Below are 22761 nucleotides of genomic sequence, written 5' to 3' on the forward strand. Positions count from 1 at the left end.
GAGCTGGATTCTCAGAGATCCTTCGTCCTTTATCCTAAACCAACATTTGGATTCGTCACTATTTCTTCTGATCATAGGAAACAAAAATTTCAGATCCAAATAATGCAACTTTTTAAAAACAGTATTTTTTACATTTAATGGTGAATAAAACTTAAAATATCAGTTTTCTGTGTTGATGTGAATCACGTGTCTGTGGCAGGATTAGATCTGAACAGTCGGTTCCGTTGTTAAATAGTGAAGATCAGTAAACTGTCGGCTTCACGTTTCTTTCATGCGCGGATATTTGGGATTTGTCAGTGACCTAGTTTTGTGAGCATTGTTGCATGTTTGTGTGTTTTTGAACGAGCGTGCTGTACTTTGTCGTCATGTTTTAAAAAAAAATTATATCATTATAACACACCCCTTGTTTTGCATAGAAAAAAAAAAAACAGCCTGTGTACTGTTTCCACTTTTGTATGCATCTACTATGAAAGATTCTTCTGAGACAAACTGGTGTGAAGAAAAGCAGATGGGACACTTTATTTTTCTATTTCCCGAGGTCGACAAGCAGTATCATCATCATCATCATCATCATCATCATCCCAGAAATAAACCAATACGATTTCTGCAGATCTGTACATTTTATTGTTCACATGTACATATTAAATTAGTTTCATGGAGCAGACATGAAGGAAACAGTTATTTGCCAGGACGGCTGTGTGATGGTTCCGGTGTCGAGTGAGAAGCAGCTTTATTGGCTTCAGGACACAAAGGTTTGTTCATTACTACATCTCACCTGCTGCTTCCAGCGTTTGAACAGACGACAGCCTGTTTAAAACAGAGAGAGCCTCCAGAGGAAGCCTGGTTTCACGCCAAAGTGGACAAACTCCCCGACCACAGCCAAGTTTTAAACAGCCTGATTCTGGTCATAATGTCCTACTGTGGGTTTGAGGAAAGGGCATCGCCATCTGGTGGCCTATTTAGACCACTGCACCGCTGCTGGTTTGGGAACTTCAAAGTTGACGGCATCGAACTCTTGGTCCACCCGGAGCTTCGGACCAGGAATCATGACGGTCTGGAGGAGAACGAGGAGCAGAGGAGTCTTAATTAAAATCAGCACATAATCATATCGATACATAGAGTGACACCTTCACATCTCCTGTAGTGACTCAAGCTCCGTGACCGTGATTCAAAGCAGGGGGAGGGTTCTGGGAAACGACTTCAGCAACGACATTACTGGAAAAGAAGTAGTGCGACTGTTTGCTTCCGTTTTCCTAAGTTGGTTTCAGGGATTCTTTCACAACTGCTTTGTTTCAGACCTTCAGACTTTGTGAAAGGTTCCTCATGAATTAGTCTTTCTGTCACGAGGACTGACATCTAATCTCCAATGTCCTCTTTTGTGTTCACATTAACCACGAGGTCCGTTGTGTCGTCACCTTTGTGTTCATTTGACACTTTTGGATTCTGTCGGAGTGAGAAACACCGTCCACAGCGTCCCTGCTGCGTGGGGCAGGTTTATCTGAGACGCAGCTCAGGCTGACTCACACATTTAAGGTGATTATGTTCTCACTTTTGCAGCGATGCGTGTCCCAGTCCTCACTCCACTCACCGAGCACTTCATTAGGAACACCACACCGATACCGGGTGGCTCAAACCACCGTGACGTCACGCAGCGGCCATTCTGAACCTCAGTTTGGCATTTTGTCCAGCGCCATCTTGGTTTTTTGAAACCAAAAGTAACATATTTGGAGGAGCAATTATCTCCGTTGGCCCAGTTATCAGATGGTGGGAATTATAAGTGTGTGACACATCGAAGACCTTGATTGACAGCCAGTGTGAAGGAGAACAACTCTAACCAACGGCTTAAACGGGACCATCATTTATCAAATGAACATAACAAAACCATAAACTCCTCAGGAAAATGTTTACTGTTGTTATAAATCCAAGTCACTTTCTCATAGACTTCCACAGAAAGTGATGGACAGGATTCAGGCGCTTGTCTACATCCATTTTCATATTCAATCTTCCTCCCACAAGCTGTTCCTTTGAGGCTCTGCTCCATGTTGAGATCATTTCCGCAGATTTGCCGGCTGCACATTGATGCTGCCACTCTCCTGTTCTACCACATCCCACAGGTCTGGTGACTGCGAGGCTACAACCACACTATTACCTTTTAGTTTTTAAACAAATCATTGTTTTTGAGCACCTAAAAGCGTGAACTCTGGGGTTGTGTTTTAGTCTGGACGGACAGAAACAGAGATTTGAAAACAATGATGCAGATGCATTTTGCTTTACTGGTTCAGTCAAGACTCGACAAAGCATCGCTCCCAGTTACTGTTCTTCCTCCGTCACGATAAGATGGAACTGTTACTGCAGGAAGGATCTATCACAGGGCTGTTGCAGTACTTAAAGTTCAGAGTACGTAATAAACCGCCACCTGGGTCTAAGTCGACGAGGAGCTCAGACAGAACTGGAGCAGAACTCCGGCTGTTAGAAGACACCAAATATTTCATCCTCTATTTTACAACAGGGAGCAAAATCCATGAAGAGAGAACTGATAAAAGCACACGACAGAAAGATAAGTCACTGAAAAAGTGATATTAAAAAGCTTGAAAATCCATTGATTCATTGGGTCATTAAAGTGAAGTATATACCGACCAGTTAATAAAGATTTTATAATCTCCTTTAGAAACAGAGAGCAGCTGGGAGCTCGGCATTTTTCTTTGTGAAAGACAAATGTTGTGGAGCGTCACCTTAACAATTGGATCTTTGGCAGGAGCCCAGGATGGCACTATTTTCCCGTGTAACCTCCACTGGCCGTAGGGGTTGACGAGGTGGCGTTCTATAACCAGGTACTCCAAGACGTCTTTCGGCTGCTCCTCGCTGCCCAGCATCAGCCTCCCGAAGCGGTCGTAGACGGCCAGAGTCTGAACGACAGAAACGAGGATTCATTAAGTGACATAAACCTCGACTGTGACCTGGATTTTAAGGTCTGGAGCAACATTAAATACTTTTTTAACCCCGGACAATGTGACAATATTAGAAAGAGTTGAAATCATAGACAACTGCAGTATATGTCATAAAGCAGCTCTCCTCCGTGTTAGCAGATGGGACATGGACCTGTTCTGATGTTTGTTCAAGTGTTCATGTTTCTTGTACGTTCGGTTTTATTTAGTTAAAGTAAGTATTAATGTGTTCAAATGATCTAAAGCTACAGTTGAGCCTTGGTAACACATGGGGACAGTAATAAAAATAAAAACCCGAATGGAATGGATTTAGGGGCTGATGCCGTAAAAAATGTTTATCAGGTGATACATCTTTTTTCTTAATTTACAAAGATTCCTACGATGTCCTTATCGAACCCTGTCGACAAAGAAATGCAATTGAGGTTCGATATTTTACAGTTTAAACCATAAACTATGTTATAAATAACTATAAATAAATAAAAAAAACACAAATACATTTTAAGTGAAATGTAAATTTAAATGCTCATCTTTTCTGCTTTGTTTATTCTGTAACTCGTTTTCATATCCGCAAACATAATGTCTATGAAAGGCTCATATCCGCTGGGCTCTAATATTAATATTATCTCAAAAAATAATAACAACAGGGAAAACTTAAGAGAAACTTTGAGACAAAGCTCCGCACACAGACAGTTCAACTCGTATCATTACTGCACCGGCGCTATTGCCATTTGGATCGTACCTGTTTGGAGTGCATGCGGACGGTAACCTGGCCGTACAGGTTGCCCTTGCTGACCATGTCGGGGCAGCGGGCGTGGACCACTCTGGGCGGCTCCAGGGACTCGATGAACCTCCAGTGAATGGTCTTGAAGCGGTTCCCCCTCGTCATCTCCTGAACACAGGACATGCAGTTCATGTATTTAAAAAAAGGCAAAATGTAAGCAAGGGTGCAACATGAAACTGAATTAGCAAGTGTCGCTCTTCACAAGCAGACTTACCGGATAACACCTCTCTGTTACCAAGGAGTGAAGTTTCACCTTGTTAAACCTGCAAAAGACCAAAGACTTTACGTCAGAAGACGTCAGTGTAACCGGGGGCCTGTATGTGGGAGGTGCTCTGGACAGAGTGTCAGAATGTCAGAGTGAGTCCATGTGAGAATTTAGCAGTGAAATGTCTGGAAGCTTCCCAGTGAGCGAGTGGACGTGTTGAGGTTTCTAACACGTGACGGACGTGGAACTGGAAAAACACAAATATCTCAGGATGAAGAAGACGTGGAAGACGAAGACGTCAACTTGGAAAGACAAGGAGATTCGAGAGCTCCGCCCCTCCCCTGAATGTTCCCCACATGTTCCCGTTGTTGTGAACGAGTCTGACCCGGACAATCTGCTGCTGCTGCTTCACATGGGAAAGACGAACTTAATCTATTTCTGAGAACAGCTTTGGAGAGATTTCTCACATCTATAACAAATGTCTCACTGTTATTCCTCATTTCTCGCTGACTATGAGGCCGAGAGGAGCTGTGTCACCTGACTGAGCAAAGTGAGACACACAAATTCATCTTCTTACTGTGTCAGGGCGTCGTGAGCCTCGGTAAAGATTTCCTGAGCTCGCACTGCAAAATCCTTTGTTTTGAACAGAGAGTCGTGCTCTTTGATTTTACGGATCCTGTGAAGACATATAAAAAAAAAAAAGACATTAAGCTTTTCAGCATTTGCTTGGAATTAAATAAGCGAACAGCTACAACAAACTCTCACACACAGAATGCTCTGATGCATTGGTCCAGACAAGAAAACCAACAGCACAGGAACAAGATCAGAGGTTAGAAAAACCATCTTACGCAAGCTGGGAGGCGGCGCTCTGTCGAATCTGCTCCGTTCGTTGTTTCAGGCCTTCCTTGGAAAGCGTGGACAGGCGAGCGTCGCCCTCTGGGGGGATGTAAGGGTCGAAGACTCCGGCTGGTAAAAACAGAAGAGAGCACCAATCAATCAGTTTGTACCATCACCATTATATATAACAGTATACCCTTTGCTTTATACAATTGTTATTCCTATTTATATGCAGATGATGTGACCCTTTATTCCTGTGCAGATTCTATTCATGCTGCCACACAAAATCTACAATTATGAACTGTACAAAAACTCAATGGATGTTGATTTCAAATGCAAAAAATATTGACTATAATAGCTGTGAAATGCAGACTGTCAATAACACTGAACTTGAGAGAGTACAATACTCATTCGGCATCTGCATTGACGAGAATCTGACCTTTTGATCTTTGGTTTCAGAGCTGAGAATAAAACTGTGATTTATTTTTAAGAACAAATCTTGTTTTCTTTCATTCACATGAAGAAGAACTGTTGAAGCAGTTTTTCTCTCTGCTTCCTGCTGCGCCTGAATCCTGCGGAGAATTTGTAGCTGTTGTGTTTAGATTAATTTACAACTCGAATTCTTGTTTTTATTGTAAAGCAATTTGCGTCTTGGGAAGTGCTGTGTAAATTATGAAGATTAGAAATAACTGGACACAGTATGTGAACAGGAGCAGCGGTTGGTTTTTCATTGTACCAGTGCAGGCGATGTTGATGGGCCTCTCTGAGTACTCCTGCCTGATGACGAGGCCGGCTGCTCGGGACTTGGCCTCCATGTTGCCCTCCGTCCTCTCCTTGAGCCCCGCCGCTGGAGGGATGAAGTATCGCTTCTTGGTGCGGACGGGCACGTACAGCGGGACTGGGTGTCGCACACCTAGAGACGCCTCTGCGTTCTAAGACAAGGGGGACAAATAAGATCTTATATTATCTTATCTTAAATAAGTGTCTCGTGATAACAGCTGTTTTCATAACAACAGCTCTGCCTTGCATTCTAAGGAAGCTTCTGTTTTTCCCTGAAATTGTCAGAAAGGTGATAAGTTGTGATAACTTATTTAGGTCGTAGTTACACTTTTTGTTGTTTATATATTACATTTAGGGGATTTCTTATATTATTACTCACTATAATAAAAAATAAAAAACTACAAAGCTGAATAATTGACACTGTGGAACTGACACTGTCATAGGTTTGACTCAGTAACTCGTATTTTCTGCGTCATATTCCATCATCTAGTCTAAAAAACTTGACATATTATGATGGTGACAATAACCTGCATGTCCTGACAGTTAGCTAACGTAAGCTAAGCTAGCTCAGGGAGGCGCAGTGCAGTGTGGGTAGTTCAGACCAAAACAAACGAGCTGCGTCTTCAAGGTGTTTACGTCTCTTTACAAACAACAACAACAACATGTTTGAACTCTTCCTCACCGTCACACAGCGACATGTTGCTCTGTGAAGAGACACCAGCGTCCTCATCATGGGCAGCGCCATCTTTACACCGTCCACCGGAAAGCACGGGACTACACTTCCGGTGGTAACTTTCCAAATAAAACTATACTATATGTATTTCCGCCAGGAAAAAAAAAACTGGAGACGAAAGTTCAATATATGAAAAACAAATGTTGACAGGAAACCAAGGTTTTTGACTGAGTGAGGCAGAATCTTTACATTAAAAGTCCAAACTGTTAAATAGAAAGTAAAAGTATCTATCTATCTATCTATCTATATATATATATATATATATATATATATATATATATCTGTCTATACGTCTATACATCTATACATCTATCTGTCTATCTATAACAACTCATATACATAATATATATATGTATATAGTATAAACGTAATATATAGATAGTATATATAGATAGATAGGGAGAAAGGGGGGGTGAGATAAAGGTTATATCTATGTCTCTGTATATCTAGTATATTTGTTTATATGTATATACTATAAATACTGTATAGAATATTTATGTATATATATATAATATATGTATATATAGATAAAACCTAACCCTTTCTTTTTGTAATTTTGTTGTAAAAGGAAAATTGTAAATGATTTTAATGGCGCGCACCACGTCAGGTACGTACGCAGTGATGACGTGATGACGCTCCGTGCGTGCGCACGTGTGTGTATGTGTATGAGTGTGTGTGTGTGTGTGCGCGCGCACGGAGGTTAAGCGGAGTATCTGCTCGGTCTATGCGGGCAGAGGAGTCGCTGTAGACGGATCGAGCGGAGCCACTTTAGCTGCTGAGCATCTCCACCGAGGCCCCGACACAACGACCACCACACGCACACACCCAGCAGCGTCTTCGTTAGCGGACAGATATCCAGGAACCATGCCCGAGAGGAGGCCCTTCGTGCGGCTACCGACCGACGTCTACCCCGTCAACTACGGCTTATGCCTGAAGCCCGACCTGATCGACTTCACTTTCGAGGGGCGGCTGGAGGCGCTGGTGGAGGTATGTGTGCCCGGCGGTGTGTGTCCATGTCGGGGATCTGCTTATGTAACGTGGCCGGCTCACGTTCCCTGGAGCTGGTTAATTTGCCGGGCTCGACGGAGGTAGCTAGTGTTAGCCGCGGGGAGCTAACGGACCTCCCGGCTCCGAGGGGGCTCCGGCCGCCCCAAGGAGACCCGCGAACCGGGAGCGACCCGCGGCGGGTTGTGTGTGTGACTAGCCGCTAAGCTAAGTGGTGTCAGTCGGTCCGGCAGTCCGGCAGACCTGCCTTCTCATGTTAGCTTAGCCCGCTGTCTCCCACCGTGCACGTTAGCCTGTTAGCAGGTTGTGTGTTTAATGTGCGGCAACAGCCTCACAACCTCCATTAACACACAACCCGGCTGTGTGGATAAACTGCTGCTTCATTATAGAGGTTAACTGGAGCTAGCTAGCTGCTAGCATCCACTGCTAATGTTTGCAAAATCATGGCAACACCATGCCGCCCCCCCCCCCCAGTTCAACCCAGGGTTACCTCACACACTCGCACGTCACTTTATTAGGAACACCTCACTTGAAACAGCCGAATGCTACACAAACCCTCCACATGGAGCTCATAGTGTAGAGTTTGTGTTGAGAACAGCAACACACACACACACACACACACACACACACAACCTCCAGAGGGATCATCAGCACCACATGAGTGATCACAGGCCTGAGTGTCAGATGGATCACATGGACATGTCCTGATATCCAGCCTCAGAAGCTGTTGGTGCTTCTGGAGGCTGCAGCTTGGGACGGGTGCAGTTCCTCAGGTGGAGTAAACATCGAAAACCCACTCGTCAGTTTAACACCGTCCACTTCACACAGCACCGCTTTAAATCAGTTTCAGCGAAGACAGAGCAGTATAACCCTCGTGAATTATCGTAGGACTAATTAAATAACAAACACGGTTTAGCACGTTACACTTCCCACAGTGACATCACAATCAGTTTCAATAATAAGCACATTATAACCTGTAAGGTGGACCTGTCATATGATGATGTTACACTGGAGTTTTGGAGGCTGTAGTTTGTGGCGAATGGGCGAGATGTTCTTGTTATTTAAATGGGAAATGATAGAAACACCTGTCATCATTAAAATCATTTTCAACAAAAACTGAACATTATAACCCAGGCTGGATGGATGGATGGATGGATGTCCCACCACAAACTGCAGCCTCCAAAACAGTGGAATCTGTCCCCGACCATAACCTTTTCATAAAAGTATATTCCTTGACGGCCTGTAGTTAGCTGTACCTAATAAACTGACCACCTCCGCTCAGCTTTGGTTAAAGTTAAACTGCCCGTTGGAGGAATGCACACAGGTTAGTGAATCAGTTCGTTTCCTTATTACTTGGAGCTGATCTGGATGTTGATAGTGGCTCCTATAAAACTTGCACATTAGTATCAGCTACCAACGGTATCAGCTCACGGTGTGTGTTGGTGTGTGTGTGTGTGTGTCATAAATAGAAGTCTAGTGTGTAACCGGTCAGCTGATGTCCTGACACCTGTGACACTCGCTCATCAACACATGAGCAGAGTAATCAAGTGAGACCACATCATTCTATGTTTTCCCAAGTGTGTAACTTTGCTTCCTGCACTAATTGAGTATAAACTGCTTCACTATAGGTGTTTTCAGATATGACCTCCTGAGAATGTCGGCACATTTGAGTCTGGAGTTTCCTGTCACATATGAAGAACGCAGCAGGAGATTAACTCCAGAGCGACTCCAGAGCAAGGGACTCCTCCGGATAATGTCAGGAGCTTGTCTGGAGTTCAGTGCATGTCTGAAAGCAGCTTTCACAGAAACAAGCTCATGGTGATCCGAACATTGTTCACCATCACGTGATGTTGTGGGATCTCTTCATCCCTTTGGACTATAGACGCAACATGAAGGTTATATACGTCCTGCTGCCATTTCACAGTGACGTCGTTATGGCTGTTTTATTTAACAGCTCGTCGGCCTCTGTAGGATACGCTCTCAATAAGAAGATTCATTGCTGTCTGGGTACCAGGCTCCGTCTGGATCCACCATCATTTCTGCATTAACACCAGTTGTAATCTGGTTTCTTTACATGGGAAGAAGCTTTTCACTGAAACTTTCTTTCCCAGACATGCAGGCATTAGAAACTGTCGCACAGCAGAGATGCTCAGAGGATAAATGCTGCTGTTTTATGTTTGCAGGTTACACAAGCCACAAATCAGATTGTGATGAACTGTGCTGACATCGACATCATCACAGCTTCCTTTGTGCCTGAGGGAGGAGAAGGTAAGAATCAGACTGTCAGCTTTCCCCCTCTGTTTTCCTTTATCGTTTACATTCCCATAAATGAAGTTTCTTGTTCCACCTGTGCTCCATTTTGCAGAATTGTTAATGAATGATTATCCAGTGCAAACAGCCACAGCTCTGGCACTCAGCCCGTCTTTTCTTTCCTCTCCATGTTTTTCCTTTTCAGAAATTAACGCGACAGGATTCAACTATCAAAACGAGGATGAAAAAGTCACCTTATCGTTTCCTAGCGCTCTACAGAAAGGTAAGAAGAGTGGAAAGATCAGTGTTGTTGTCTCCAGCTCGTCCTCACCGGCGTCGGCCCTCATCACCAGAAGCTCCGGAGTCTCCTCGACGACTCCGCTTGCGTCTTCTACGTTTACGGCTCCTCTTCTTCAACCTGAGCACATTTTCCTGCTGTAGTCTCACATGGCCTCTCCCTGACATTTTACTCGGGGGGATGCAGGAAAAGTTCAGGAAATTGTCTGAACCTCAGTGTTTATCTGAAAGCACCTAAACGTTAACGGCCGTGGCTGAACAAACAGTACAACTCTCTGTGCCTCCCCCTCTTCCCTTCTCAGGCTCCGGCATGTTGAAGATCGACTACGTTGGGGAGCTGAATGACAAAATGAAAGGATTCTATAGAAGTAAATATACAACCCCTGCTGGAGACGTCCGCTACGCTGCTGTCACACAGTTTGAGGTGAGTTGTTTTCCTTTGGTTCAAATGTTTGACCCTTCACTTGCTGGTGTTGCAACATGTGGTGTGTTGGCCATGTGACTCCTGTTTGTATTCGTACTTAATATAGATTTATGTCATATTTCCTTCTATTTATACGCATGTTTTGAAACTGCTGCTCTGTGTGTGCACGTGTTTCTGGATACTGACTGTCGCTGGGTGCTTCATTGGAAGCTGAACCAGTGCAGGATATAAATCTGTTGTGTACATGCACGGATTAAAGGGTTCGGCAGATTGGCTTTACACAGAATTGTTTTCAATCATTAGCTTCATGTCCAGGTATCGGAATCCTTTCAGGTGAAATACAGCCACACGGTTTAGCTTCAGGCATTTTGCTGTCATGTCGATTTGAGCTACTAGCTAACTGGCTGTTGTTTTGTGCCAGAGCCGTGGAGAGAGTTTGTTGCCATGCGAGTTAAGTTGTTGTTAATTGTTAACTAGTCTCGTGTGGGGATGTTTATGTTGCCGCTAAGAAGGAGAACTATTTCAGTCCAGAGCTCAGGCACCGAAATGAGGCCCCAAAATCTGCGTTGTGATTCGATCTGGTCGGAACCAGCTGTGTTGGAACCGGTGCCAGTATTTTGCCAGATCTTGGTTCAGACGCTCACTAAAATTAGTGCATTGTTACAGGTCGAGTGCAAGTTTCTTACCTGAAGAAATAACCGTTAATGTTTTATAATTCTGAACATTTGAGCTTTTGGTTGCTGGATGTTTTAGTTTGCTCATGAGCTGGTTCTGGTCTTTAGCCACTGAAACCAGCTCTGACTTCAGGTCCCTCAAAAAGAAAAACCCAGAGAAGATAATAACGTTTTCACTTATATATATATATATAAATATATATATAAGATATATAACGGCTTCTCTTGACTGCAGGATACATTACTGGATTAATTTGTCATAAAATGTGTCCTGACCTTTATCCAAGTGTTGACAAACGCAGTGTACGCAGTGTGCTGATAACACACACACACAATTATAATCTTTTACTCAACACACCCATCAAGCATTCAAAGTGGTGGTGGAACCCTGGATTAAACAACTGCTGCTGTCCAGAGACAACACTGTTAATAAATTCTGACTGTGACAAAACAACAACCACATAGAAACTGTGTCTTCACGTTACGCTTTGCTCGTTTGGTGGGAGTGTCGGAGGCGTCGTTCATATACGCGCTGCCATATGAAGAAGACTGTGACTCAGTGGATCCTGACGTTCTCTATAACTGCGGAAGCTGCTGCCTCGTGTTCTCATCAACTTAGGATGTTCGAAGCTGCTTTTCCAGACAAGAAGCCGAGACCGTAACATCAAGTGTATTTTAAAGTACCACACAGGTATTTATGTCATCAACCTGCAAAGAACGCAGAGAATGACCTTCTCAGCTGCCATTGTTGCAGCACTTGTGAATCACAACAAGGAGCTCAAAGCCCCACTAAGTTTCAATAAGTGTTGAGTTATGTTTTCGTCCAGGCTGAGCAGGTATACCCGGGGTTTTTAAACACAGGTAAACGAGCTTCAAAAGGGAGATTGACTCCTTAGCGATTGCCAGTAGCGGAGATTTCCTCTCTAAGTTGTGTTCAACGTCACAAATGCACAAACCTCTGTTACGATGGAAGAGAGTTTTTCTTTTTTGTTCGATTTTGTTGATTTTGTTCTGACTGGACAAGTTCCAGAGGGGACATGCTGTCACAAAGTTTGATTGTGTGGTGTTAGTCCATCTCAGCACCTCTGAACGCAGGCCGTGCTCATCTGGATTCAAACACCGGGTCTCACTTTCTGTCCCTTCTCCCCCCCCTCTCTCTTTTAGGCTACGGACGCTCGCAGAGCTTTCCCCTGCTGGGACGAGCCAGCTATCAAAGCCACCTTCGACATCACTCTGATAGTTCCCAAGGAGCGAGTAGCCTTGTCAAATATGGTACGTTACCCTGCTCCCTCCTGACGGACTGAATTACATCAGAAAACACCACCTGCTTTCCGTGATTTCCAACAACACCCCCCCAGGGTAACTCAGTTCCTCTGGGTGTCTGCAGAGAAGCTAAATGTGGGTCTCTGATGATTGACCCTGTCAGTGCTAAATCTACATACAAGAAAAAAGGCAAATAACCAAACATTATTATGGGTAAATAAACCTAGATGATATTAAAAAAAAAAATAGAAATGATAATCGACTAATTGAACCATGGTGTCGCTCGACTAAAGCCTGTGTTTGGACTCATGATGGTCCAGCTCTTGACCTTTTGTGTTCTCGTGCCTGCTCAGGTTTGTTGCCTCAGTGAGTTACAGTGACCTTTTTAAAGTCTGGTGGTTTCAAACTGTTCTCTCTTCACGTAGCCGCTGAGCACGTTGGAGAGGAAATGAATTGGCCTGTTGTGCTGCGTTTAGGTTCCTCCTCCCCGAGTCACACAGGAGCAACAGCCAACATCACTATCAGCAGGTTTTTCTTTCGTTATCTAAACGCTGGGGCTTTGTCCCTGGGATGGGTTTGAATTCAGGGATTAATATTTGTTCATTGTGGAGCTTTCCATTATTCTCAGATAATGCTGGAGAGTTTAATTAATAATAATGCATCATATGTTATTAGATGTAGTCGGTCAAACCTGCGATGTTAAGAGCGTTCATGTTGAATTTAGTAACTCACCTTAAAATGATTCCTTTATATAAATACATTTTACGTCTGTGAGAAAGAATCGATACCGTCACAGCCGTAGTTTTCAGTCTTCACTTCACCAAATTTCAGTAATCTGATCTTTAGGCCTTAAAAAGTCTTAAATACAAAATATTATGCACCACGTGTTAAAGATGTTTAGTTGGGTTTTAATAACGTTAATTTAAAGCTAATTCTGCCACTATTTTCTTTATATCAACGTGCTGTAATAATACTTCATTTAACACCAATGTGGAACTGATCGCTGATCGACTACCGACACTAGGTCGGCATCGATCTCAGTTCACTGCCTTTCTGTGATAACGACTGCAGATACTGTCTCCGTCTGTAACTTGAGAGATAAGCTGGTGTTTCCTGGGTGGTTTTCTTCTCAACTTCTTGACTTAATCTTCAGTTACGGTGAAGTGTAAGTAGTTCTGGGACTGATATTCCTTCAAATCAGTTTAGTTCTGTTCTGTTAGCTCACAGAGATGCTGTTAAGTGACGTAGCATCAACGGTGCCGCTCAGCCCCGTCTATTTCCCACGGCTCCTTCCTCTTTATCCTCTCCAGAATGTCATTGATCGAAAGCCACATCCAGAGGACGAAAACCTGGTGGAAGTGAAGTTTGCCACCACACCCATCATGTCCACGTACCTTGTAGCTTTTGTCATCGGCGAATACGACTTCGTGGAGAGCCAATCATCAGACGGTATAACGGTACGCGTCTACACACCCCTGGGGAAGGCAGAACAAGGGATATTTGCGATGGAGGTGAGTGCGTCAGGGAGGAAGCCGCAGAGGCTGCAAACACTTTCATCTGTTCTCCATCAGTGTTGCTGTGTAGACCTTGTAGTCATTTCTTTATTTTCCTCTTGCAGGTTGCGACTAAGACCTTACCTTTCTACAAAGACTACTTCAATGTTCCTTATCCATTGCCTAAAATTGATCTCATAGCTATTGCTGATTTTGCTGCTGGTGCCATGGAAAACTGGGGCCTTGTTACCTACAGGTAAACCTTAAGTTCCTTTCTAACTATTGATTTTAAATCGTCCCGTTTGTTTCAATATTATCATTTGCAGACCACTTATTTGCCCTTGTCGCAGGTTTTGGAAAAGTAAAATGGTGTTTTTTTAGTTTTTACAACCATATAATAAAGCATATTGATAATAAAGTAAACGCACAGTTTCCTAATTATTATCCAGACTGTGGTGGTCCGCCATATTCGATTTTGTCCTGCCACAGTTTAATAATTAAATCAAATTCTTTCACTTCTCAAAACAACACAAGAGCAGCGTGCTCACTCTCACTGGCACGCTGTTGTCCGTAATGTTTTTACCGTCCACGGCGGCAGTCGGACCTCATCTTTCCCTTTTTCATATGTTCACCTCGGATTCTGTTGTGCGTGATCTTCGTGCATGTGCACCCCTCTACCACCATAGATTTCATTCATTCTGTAGGAAGCGCTGAAACATTTCCGTTGCTTTGGATTTCCAGGGAGACGGCGCTGCTTATCGACCCGAAGAACTCCTGCTCGTCCTCCAGGCAGTGGGTGGCGCTGGTGGTCGGACACGAACTCGCCCACCAGTGGTTCGGCAACTTGGTCACCATGGTAACCAACCTTTTGAAACTGAAAATAACCTCAGACACACACACACACACACACAGAAAGTTTTGAAAATGTTGATAATCATAGGAACAGAACTCACCTGGGTAATGAATAAAAAAAAAACTGTAGCTTCAAGTGAAAGATTCTAAAGTTTGTTAAAAAAATGACCAAGCACACGAAAAATGTAAATCAGCAGCTCTGGATGTAGGAAAGTAAGAACCTTATACTAATTATATTTAGTGCTGATATCTTTGTTTAAGGAAGATCTGGTGTCCAAGCTGCTGCACGTTAGTCGTGTCCCAGGTCAAAGGGCTGTGTCCTTGACGAAGGCCCAGTAAGAGCAGAACAAGCTGGTGAAGCAAATGGGAAATCTGCAAATATATCTCATCAAGCTGTGTGTGTGTGTGTGTGTTTGTGTGTGCAGGAATGGTGGACCCATCTGTGGTTAAATGAAGGATTTGCGTCCTGGATCGAGTATCTGTGTGTGGACCACTGCTTCCCAGAATACGACATCTGGACCCAGTTCGTCTCAGCTGATTACACTCGCGCTCTGGATCTGGACGCACTGGACAGCAGCCATCCCATCGAGGTGAAAACTGCTGAGTCATGTGTCGATGATCACTCCACAGCCTCATTTTTACATTTTCTATTCATAAAAGCAGATTGTAGTCTCACTGAATACGGATTATTTGAAGTGCAGATCAGCTCGGGTACATAATTCGATATATTTCAGCTGCTTGAACTCCTGATTTCTGACTTTTCGTGCTCCAGGTGAACGTGGGCCATCCGTCGGAGGTAGATGAAATATTTGACGCCATCTCCTACAGCAAAGGAGCGTCTGTGATCCGCATGTTGCACAACTATACTGGAGATGAGGTTGGTCGTTTGACCCTAATGATGTCTCAACCTTTTATTGTTACTTTTTATTTTGTTCTGTAACGTTCTCATCTGATTCCTTCTCTGTAGGATTTTAGAAAAGGAATGAACGCTTATCTTTTGAAGTTCCAACATAAAAATGCATCGACAGGTAAGAGCGTGGAGGAAACGTTGAGATGAAGCGTGATTGATTCTTGTTTCCCCTCTAACCTCCGGCTGTCTCCCACAGAGGACCTATGGGACTGTCTGGAACAGGCCAGTGGGAAACCCATCGCTGCAGTGATGAGCTCGTGGACCAAGCAGATGGGCTTCCCTATTATTGAAGTGGAACAGGAACAGGTGAGCTTCACTGGACCAAAGCTGTTTAATCCATGATAAATAAATGATAAGAAATGATAAATATTCTTTTCTTATTTTGTGCCCTGGTTCTTGATTCTCACTGACACACTGACCATGATGTCATTAACAGCAAGGCGACGACCGCATCCTCAAGTTGTCTCAGAAGAAGTTCTGTGCCAGTGGACCACATACCGGTGAGCGTGTTCAACAAAAACACTCGTATGAATCCTCAGAGCCGGGGAGTTTAGCGTTGTGTTTACTTGAAGTTAAGACTCATGGCTGTTGCTCGTCTGTGGGACAGGTGAGGATTGCCCCAGCTGGATGGTCCCCATTAGTATCTGCACCAGCGAGGACCCGAAATGCACCAAGCTCAAGGTTCTGCTGGACAGACCCGAGACGACTGTCACTGTGAGCGGCGTCGCTCCAGACCAGTGGCTCAAGGTGAGTTGTAACATTTCAGTTTACTGAGGATGATGAGAGAGTCTGAAGCTTCATGTTTGTTCCATAGTTTCATGAGTTCTGGTTTCACATTGTAATTTAGGGACTAAAGAGTTCTGTCTGACATGCGTACGTCCTGTACGAGACTTGAAGTGGGTTTGGGTCACAACCATATGTAATAACAGATTCTACACACTGAACTCTCAGTTGTTGTTTTTATGATTTCTTCAGTCTGGCTGTTAATTCGACATCAGCTATGACCAGATGTGTGTAAAAGGTTGTGCACATACATACATGTCAAACTTTAACCTCAGGCAGTTACTGTTCGTTGGTAAATTTTAACCCTGACTCTGAATGGAAGACGGGTGTTTGTTATCGCCTAACAGGAGACGCTTGTTTCACTGCAGTGGGAATGTGAGAGTGGCCGATTGTGGATTGAGGGGAATGAATCAGTCCGAGTCATAGAAGACTCACGTTAACTATAAACTATCTTATGCATAACTCAAATATATGAAAAGAGAACACAAATACAGCCAAATGTAAAGAAAACGAATTAAGAAAGTAAACACTGGTGTAAACTGTAAAGATAAATTTACATTATAAAGTAAGTTTTTATATCAGGGAACAAATACTGATATTTCCGTGAAAGGTTCATATCGACTGATTTTTGTTGCACTGCTGATAAATCAGTCGAGCTCTGCTCTGGTTCTTGTTCCGGCTTCGACAAATGTGTCAAGCACGTGAAAAAGTGATGTGGGATTAACTGAGGTTCTCTGTCTGTTAATGTTTGTTCTATTAAAAGTCAGAATTACCAGTGTTTGTGGAAAATTCACTCACTGCGTCGGGCTTATTGTCGACTAAACCCCCCGAGCATTAGCATCAGTGCGATGCAGGTTCAGCCCATTCTGGATAAAAGCAGTCTGTCAGTCTGAGAGGTTCAAATGGTGAAAGTAAGATTTTCCCACAGTGTGACCCAGTTGTGTCCCTGCTGCTGTTTATAGATCAATCCCGGCACCGTGGGCTTCTATCGCATTCAGTACAGCTCGTCCATGCTGGAGAGTCTGCTGCCGGGCATCAGAGACCTCAGCCTGCAGCCCGTGGACCGACTCGGCCTGCAGAACGACCTCTTCTCCCTGGTGAGAGCTTCCTGCACCTCGCTGTGGAGACGCAACTGAGCGTGGAGGCCTTTTCCACACGCTGTTTTCATTCTGTCGGAAGTTTGTAGAGCGTTGAAAGATGCCGTTTGTTTTCTTTGTGTGCTTCCAGTCTCGTGCCGGGATGATCAGCACAGTCCAGGTGCTGACGCTGATGGAAGCTTTCGTCAACGAGCCAAACTACACGGTGTGGAGCGACCTCAGCTGCAACCTGGGCGTTCTGTCCTCGCTGCTGTCACACACCGACTTCCACGAGGAGATCCAGGAGTTTATCCGGGACCTGTTCACCCCCATCGGCCTCGAGCTCGGCTGGGACAGCAAGCCAGGAGAAGGTGAGGCGGACGAGCTGGACAAGAACCACGACTTAACATTTACCTCCAAGGATTTAAACTTATTGTATTTTCATTTGGTTTTTTTTAAACTACGCCCCTCTACTTAGACATCTACCACAGAAATATATTCTTTAGGTTATTTCAGTCTATATTTGTCTCTAAAAAAATCACCGTGCATGAGGAAGAGGAGTAGAATAACTGGAGTGGGACATTTTCACCCCGCAGGTCACCTGGGTGCCCTGTTGAGAGGTCTGGTTCTGGGGAAGCTGGGAAAGGCGGGACACAAACCCACACTGGAGGAGGCCAGACGGAGATTCAAGGACCACGTGGAGGGAAAACCGGTCCTGCCTGCAGACCTCAGGAGCCCAGTGAGTAGACAAACACGCCTGCGTCTCTTTTCGTACCGTTCACACTCCTTCACACTTTCATCATCACGACCGGAGAATTTCCTGCTGATTGAAATGAAACATCCATGTTCCAGGTTGAATCTTTAGGTTGAAGCTGTACACAACTCATCGCACACTCAGGGCTGTTCACTCATGAAAGTTTGAACTTCCCTTGACCATAAATTCTGACAGTTAACGAGGGATCTGCGCTGTTCAGTTCTCTTGGCTCCTGTTAACTCCAATCAACATTATCTTCCACTGTACGCAGCGCGCGCAACAGAACCATTACGGAGTTCTCCAACACAAATGGGTGTATGAGCAGCGTTTTTCATGAAAGCCGCCGACGCCTGTGGCCCACACGCGACTTTGTTTGGACTCTGGACCCGATGACTTTATACTGTTGATCTGTTATGAGTCGACATGTGTTTTAAAGTGATTAAACTCCTGATAACAAAACAAGTGTTGCAGTGAACTGCTCAGCGGTCCAACCACCTGGTGTGCCGTGTCGTCTGAACACGCCATGAACACGCCATGAACACGCCATGAACCCACGTCTGACAGTGTCGGGTGATTCAGTCGAACAACACAAACCACACTGACTCAGTTGGATTCATGTTTGAAAGTGGTCTGACTGGACGTTGTGTCTTCTTCAGGTGTACCTCACAGTGCTGAAGCACGGAGACAGTGCCACGTTGGACACGATGCTGAAGGTAAATTAGAAACAAATGAGTTTCAACTGTGTCATAAAGATCTTTACACAAACCAGTGACATTCATCCGAGTGATGGCGCTTTAGCGAGGTCGTCCTCAGAGACATCATCCTTGATTAGATTTTAAATCGGATGTTTGTGCTCGATTCTGTTGAAACTTCTCTCGTTCTCTCTCTTTCGTGCGTCCATTCTTTCTCTGTGTCTCTCGGCCCGCAGCTCCACAAACAGGCCGACATGCAGGAGGAGAAGAATCGCATCGAGCGAGTGCTGGGCGCCATCTCAGCCCCCGACCTCATTCAGAAAGTCCTCAGCTTCGCCCTCTCGGTACATGTGACCTCACTCTGACTGTTTGGTTTTGTTTCTCTGGGTCAAAGGTCATTTATTGTAAAGTGTGTTTTATAATCGCGAGGGAGATAAAACCCTTCTGTTCTCTGTAGTGTTTAAGTGGTTATGTTCCTCTCCTATATCCGTGGTTTACAGATTATTGTGTAATGATCTGTATCATTCAATATAAGAACAAATGTAGTGACTGACTTTATGAAAATATGAACATTTCCTATTTAAATACTATTTTGTGCAGATTTTACTGTCAGTTCTACTCTTTGTGTAAGATTAAGAAGTTAAAGTTAAATCATCAACTGTTTAACCACAGGTTTACCTCACCAGCTCAGTGAGCGATGAAGAAGTGAGGCAAGCGTAACCACAGCAACAGTGATGCATTTCAAAACTAACCCGTAGTCGCCGCCTCAGTCGGCCCAGATCGCCCTCTGACTGTCGGGTGTGAAACTTCTTCTTCTGGCTTTTCTCTCCACCAGGAAGAGGTTCGTCCCCAGGACACAGTGTCAGTGATCGGTGGCGTCGCAGGAAGCAGTAAACAAGGCCGGAAAGCTGCCTGGAAGTTTGTCAAGGACAACTGGGAGGAACTTTACAATCGCTACCAGGGCGGCTTCCTCATATCACGACTCATCAAGGTAAAACTGCTGCTGCATCTGATTTACACTTTATCATGACTTAAAATAAACAGACGTCTCAGATTTCTCCTCCGATGGTCAGGGTTGAAATTCTTTTAGAAGTCTTGTAGTCCGAGCCCAGCTTTACTTAAGTCCTGGTCTACTTTTCACCTCAGGTCTGGTGGACTTTCATTATCTGTGCTAGTTTTAGTTTTCATTGCAGAATCAAAAGCTTTCAGTCGTCTGTACTTTCTCTTCAGGAACATTTACGAACCCACTTTCATTCAAAAGTACAGATGTCGTTTCTTGTTTTGTTTCTCTTTCTGTTCAGCACACACACGTTTCTTGTTTGCTTGTCTTTGCAGCTCACGGTCGACGGCTTCGCTATCGACAAGATGGCTGCTGAAGTGAAGGTGAGGGCACTTTACAGAACTCCTCCGGGTTCATTTCTTGACGCTTTGGTTGTTGCGATGTCATTTTCTGCTCGGCCACTACTGTACGACTCCCTGCTTTCTTTAGAGAAGCAAATCCGTTTCAAAGATGTAGTTTATTTGGAAACGAAGTTGAAAATGAATTAATGTTGAGAACAAAAACTGCCCTCTTTTTACCACTAGAGGGCAGAATAACTGCAGGTTGAGCTGTTCACCTGTTTAAGTTCAGTGAAGCTGATCAACATCGTCACTGATGAGACCCAGTCGCTGCTACAGAGCGCTGGATCGTCAAAGTTTCACATATCACGTGTCCAAATCACAGCAAGTCAACAATACACATGACAAGTGTGATCAGATGAACAGTTCTGGAGTTAATGTGACACGTACAGAGATTTCTGGAATCATCAGACAGAAGATGGAATATCTGGTGAGGAAGATCAATCAAAAGCTCCCGAACAGCTAAATACGTTTTGTGGTTAGATTCTTACGTCTACAACTCTGTCTGTGTTTTTTTTCTTCCTTCCACAAACGCCTGTTTCTTTGTGTCCCTGCAGAGTTTCTTTGAGAGTCACCCGGCGCCGGCGGCTGAGCGTACAGTGCAGCAGTGCTGCGAGAACATCCTCCTCAACGCCGCCTGGCTGAAGCGCGACGCAGACGACATCCAACAGTATCTACTGCAGCGCAAAGCGCCCCCCGTCTGAGCCTCCGCCTCTCCGTCGCCACCTCCTCTAGCCCCCTCTCCCCTCCCTCCAGCGCGGACTTCCCAGCATCATAGCTGCCTCGGCCCCACCCCCGTCACCACAGAGCAGAGCGGGAGAGCAGAGCGTTCTTACAGCAGGCTTCATTTCTCTAAAGAAACTCTATGAAATCAACAAGACAAAGCCAAGAATTTAACAGTGTTGGAAACACAAAGAGACTCTTTTTACGTCAACAAAGCAAAATCCATTTTAACCAGACCAGGAATGTAGTTTTACCCCCATTCTGTCCACGGGCAGATGAGCCGCCAGCGAGTCGCGTCCGTAACCCGCAGCTGAGTGAAGTCACAGGAACGGCTCCAGCCTCGAAATGATCGTTAACCCTGCTAACGCTGCCTGCATCACCTGCCCCGTATGCACTCCCTCCTCCTCCTCCTCCTCCTCCTCCTCCTCCTCCGCATCGTAGCTGAGAAAACTGTGAACCCCCCTAACCCCTCCTCCTCATTGGAACGCATCAAGTGTGATTTGTTTTATTTTTTTTGCTGATTTGTTTACTTTGTTTTCTCCACAAACAAATAATCTTTCCCTTTCCCGCCCGCTCCGATAGTACCCCCCCCCCCATCCCCTCCCTCTCATTCGGGGGCTGTGATTGGGTGAAGGCAGGAAAGCACCTGGACAGAATGGGGATAATAACAGTCGTGTGTTGTAGTTTCCAACCGCACTGATTCTCCATTGCTAATAAACGACTAGGACGAGACGAGCAGCGCTAGCATGGTACTACATTGTAAACTGTATAATGCAAGTTCTTTTTTTTTTTTTTGTGGACAATGTTCCTTTAAAAGAATTAAACCGAAAAGTTCATGATTACCTGACACACTCACAAACACACACTCACTCTAATACACACACACACACTCTCAAAGCCCCTGGAGCTCTACTCAGTCGAAGTTGATATTGTTCGAATCGTCAACAAGTATATTTAAACCCCTGTTTCTTGATCTGCCACCCTCAATGAGATGAAGATGTCAGCACGTGTTTTTATAAGACATCAGATGCAGTGATTTATTTAAATGTTGAGACGATCGTATATATTCTGAGGAAAGGATAAAAAAAAAAAAAAACCAACTAAAGAACACACAGCACTACTTTTTGGGGCCTTTTCATTTCTGAAGTAACATCAGGTTAAACGCCGCCTCGTGCAGTCGAGCGTCCGGCGAGGCCCGCGCCGGAATATGTGGACGTGACTGATCGACTTTTACTGCGCCGTCGAACATGGAAGCCTTAAACTGGTCGACTGGTTTGCAGTAAACGTGTTGTGATTTTAAAAGGTGACTTCCACATAACGTCAAATGTATCTAATGTGACAGAATATGCAGACTTGTTGAGCGAGTATATCTATATAGAATTTACAATTTGATGTGGTTTTTGAGAAACATCCCCACAAAGTCATCCAACCTGTTGTCGAGACTCTTTTCCCCCTGGAACATTTGTTGTTGTCGTTTTTTCTTTTTCTTTCCGTCTCTTTTCTTTTTGTTTCTTTTTGTTTAAAATTAAAGTTGGTGTTCATTAAAGTGAAAAAGGATTATAAAAACAAATGATGTGAAAATAGTACATGTTGATGGTTTTTTCTTGAGTGCGCACGTGTGGAAACGGATTTGTAATCGATGGTGTATTATCTTAACAGGTGAGGTGGCAGAATCTGTTAAAGTAGCAGCTGAAATAAAAAAAACAGGCCAGAGATCAACTCCACATCTGGAGTCTGTGCAGTGACCATCAGGAGTGAGTCTCAGCTGTCAATCATCACGTCTCAGCCTCTTGCATATCATCAAATAACTAATCAAATCCCACTGGGCTGTGATTTCAACCTTGAATTTAAAAAAATGGATAAAATCAAGTCTGGATAAATTTAAT

At 44.3% G+C, this 22761-nt stretch overlaps 2 protein-coding genes across 2 annotated transcripts; one reads left to right on the forward strand and one right to left on the reverse strand.

Moving 5' to 3' along the window:
• Positions 1 to 605: 605 nt before the first annotated feature.
• Positions 606 to 6322, reverse strand: mrpl45 (mitochondrial ribosomal protein L45). Its single transcript, XM_035143507.2, has 8 exons — positions 6231 to 6322; positions 5505 to 5700; positions 4780 to 4897; positions 4509 to 4607; positions 3941 to 3989; positions 3685 to 3834; positions 2733 to 2906; positions 606 to 1054 (listed from the first exon to the last, which is right to left on the reverse strand). Exons 1-8 carry the CDS (start codon positions 6291 to 6293, stop codon positions 956 to 958), a joined length of 948 nt encoding a protein of 315 aa, XP_034999398.1. The 5' UTR covers positions 6294 to 6322; the 3' UTR covers positions 606 to 955.
• A 630-nt stretch (positions 6323 to 6952) lies between these two features.
• On the forward strand, positions 6953 to 22458 carry npepps (aminopeptidase puromycin sensitive). The gene is made up of 22 exons (XM_035142142.2): positions 6953 to 7268; positions 9470 to 9554; positions 9742 to 9819; positions 10136 to 10257; positions 12096 to 12203; positions 13505 to 13705; positions 13813 to 13943; positions 14429 to 14543; positions 14965 to 15129; positions 15312 to 15416; positions 15507 to 15567; positions 15646 to 15755; positions 15886 to 15949; positions 16057 to 16196; positions 17195 to 17329; positions 17460 to 17679; positions 17905 to 18047; positions 18719 to 18775; positions 18991 to 19098; positions 19590 to 19745; positions 20090 to 20137; positions 20710 to 22458. The coding sequence occupies exons 1-22, from the start codon at positions 7146 to 7148 to the stop codon at positions 20854 to 20856; spliced, it is 2622 nt and encodes an 873-aa protein (XP_034998033.1). The 5' UTR covers positions 6953 to 7145; the 3' UTR covers positions 20857 to 22458.
• Positions 22459 to 22761: the final 303 nt, after the last annotated feature.

The sequence above is a fragment of the Hippoglossus stenolepis genome, chromosome 2 (genome assembly GCF_022539355.2).
Source record: "Hippoglossus stenolepis isolate QCI-W04-F060 chromosome 2, HSTE1.2, whole genome shotgun sequence".
Classification (NCBI taxonomy): Eukaryota; Metazoa; Chordata; class Actinopteri; order Pleuronectiformes; family Pleuronectidae; genus Hippoglossus; species Hippoglossus stenolepis.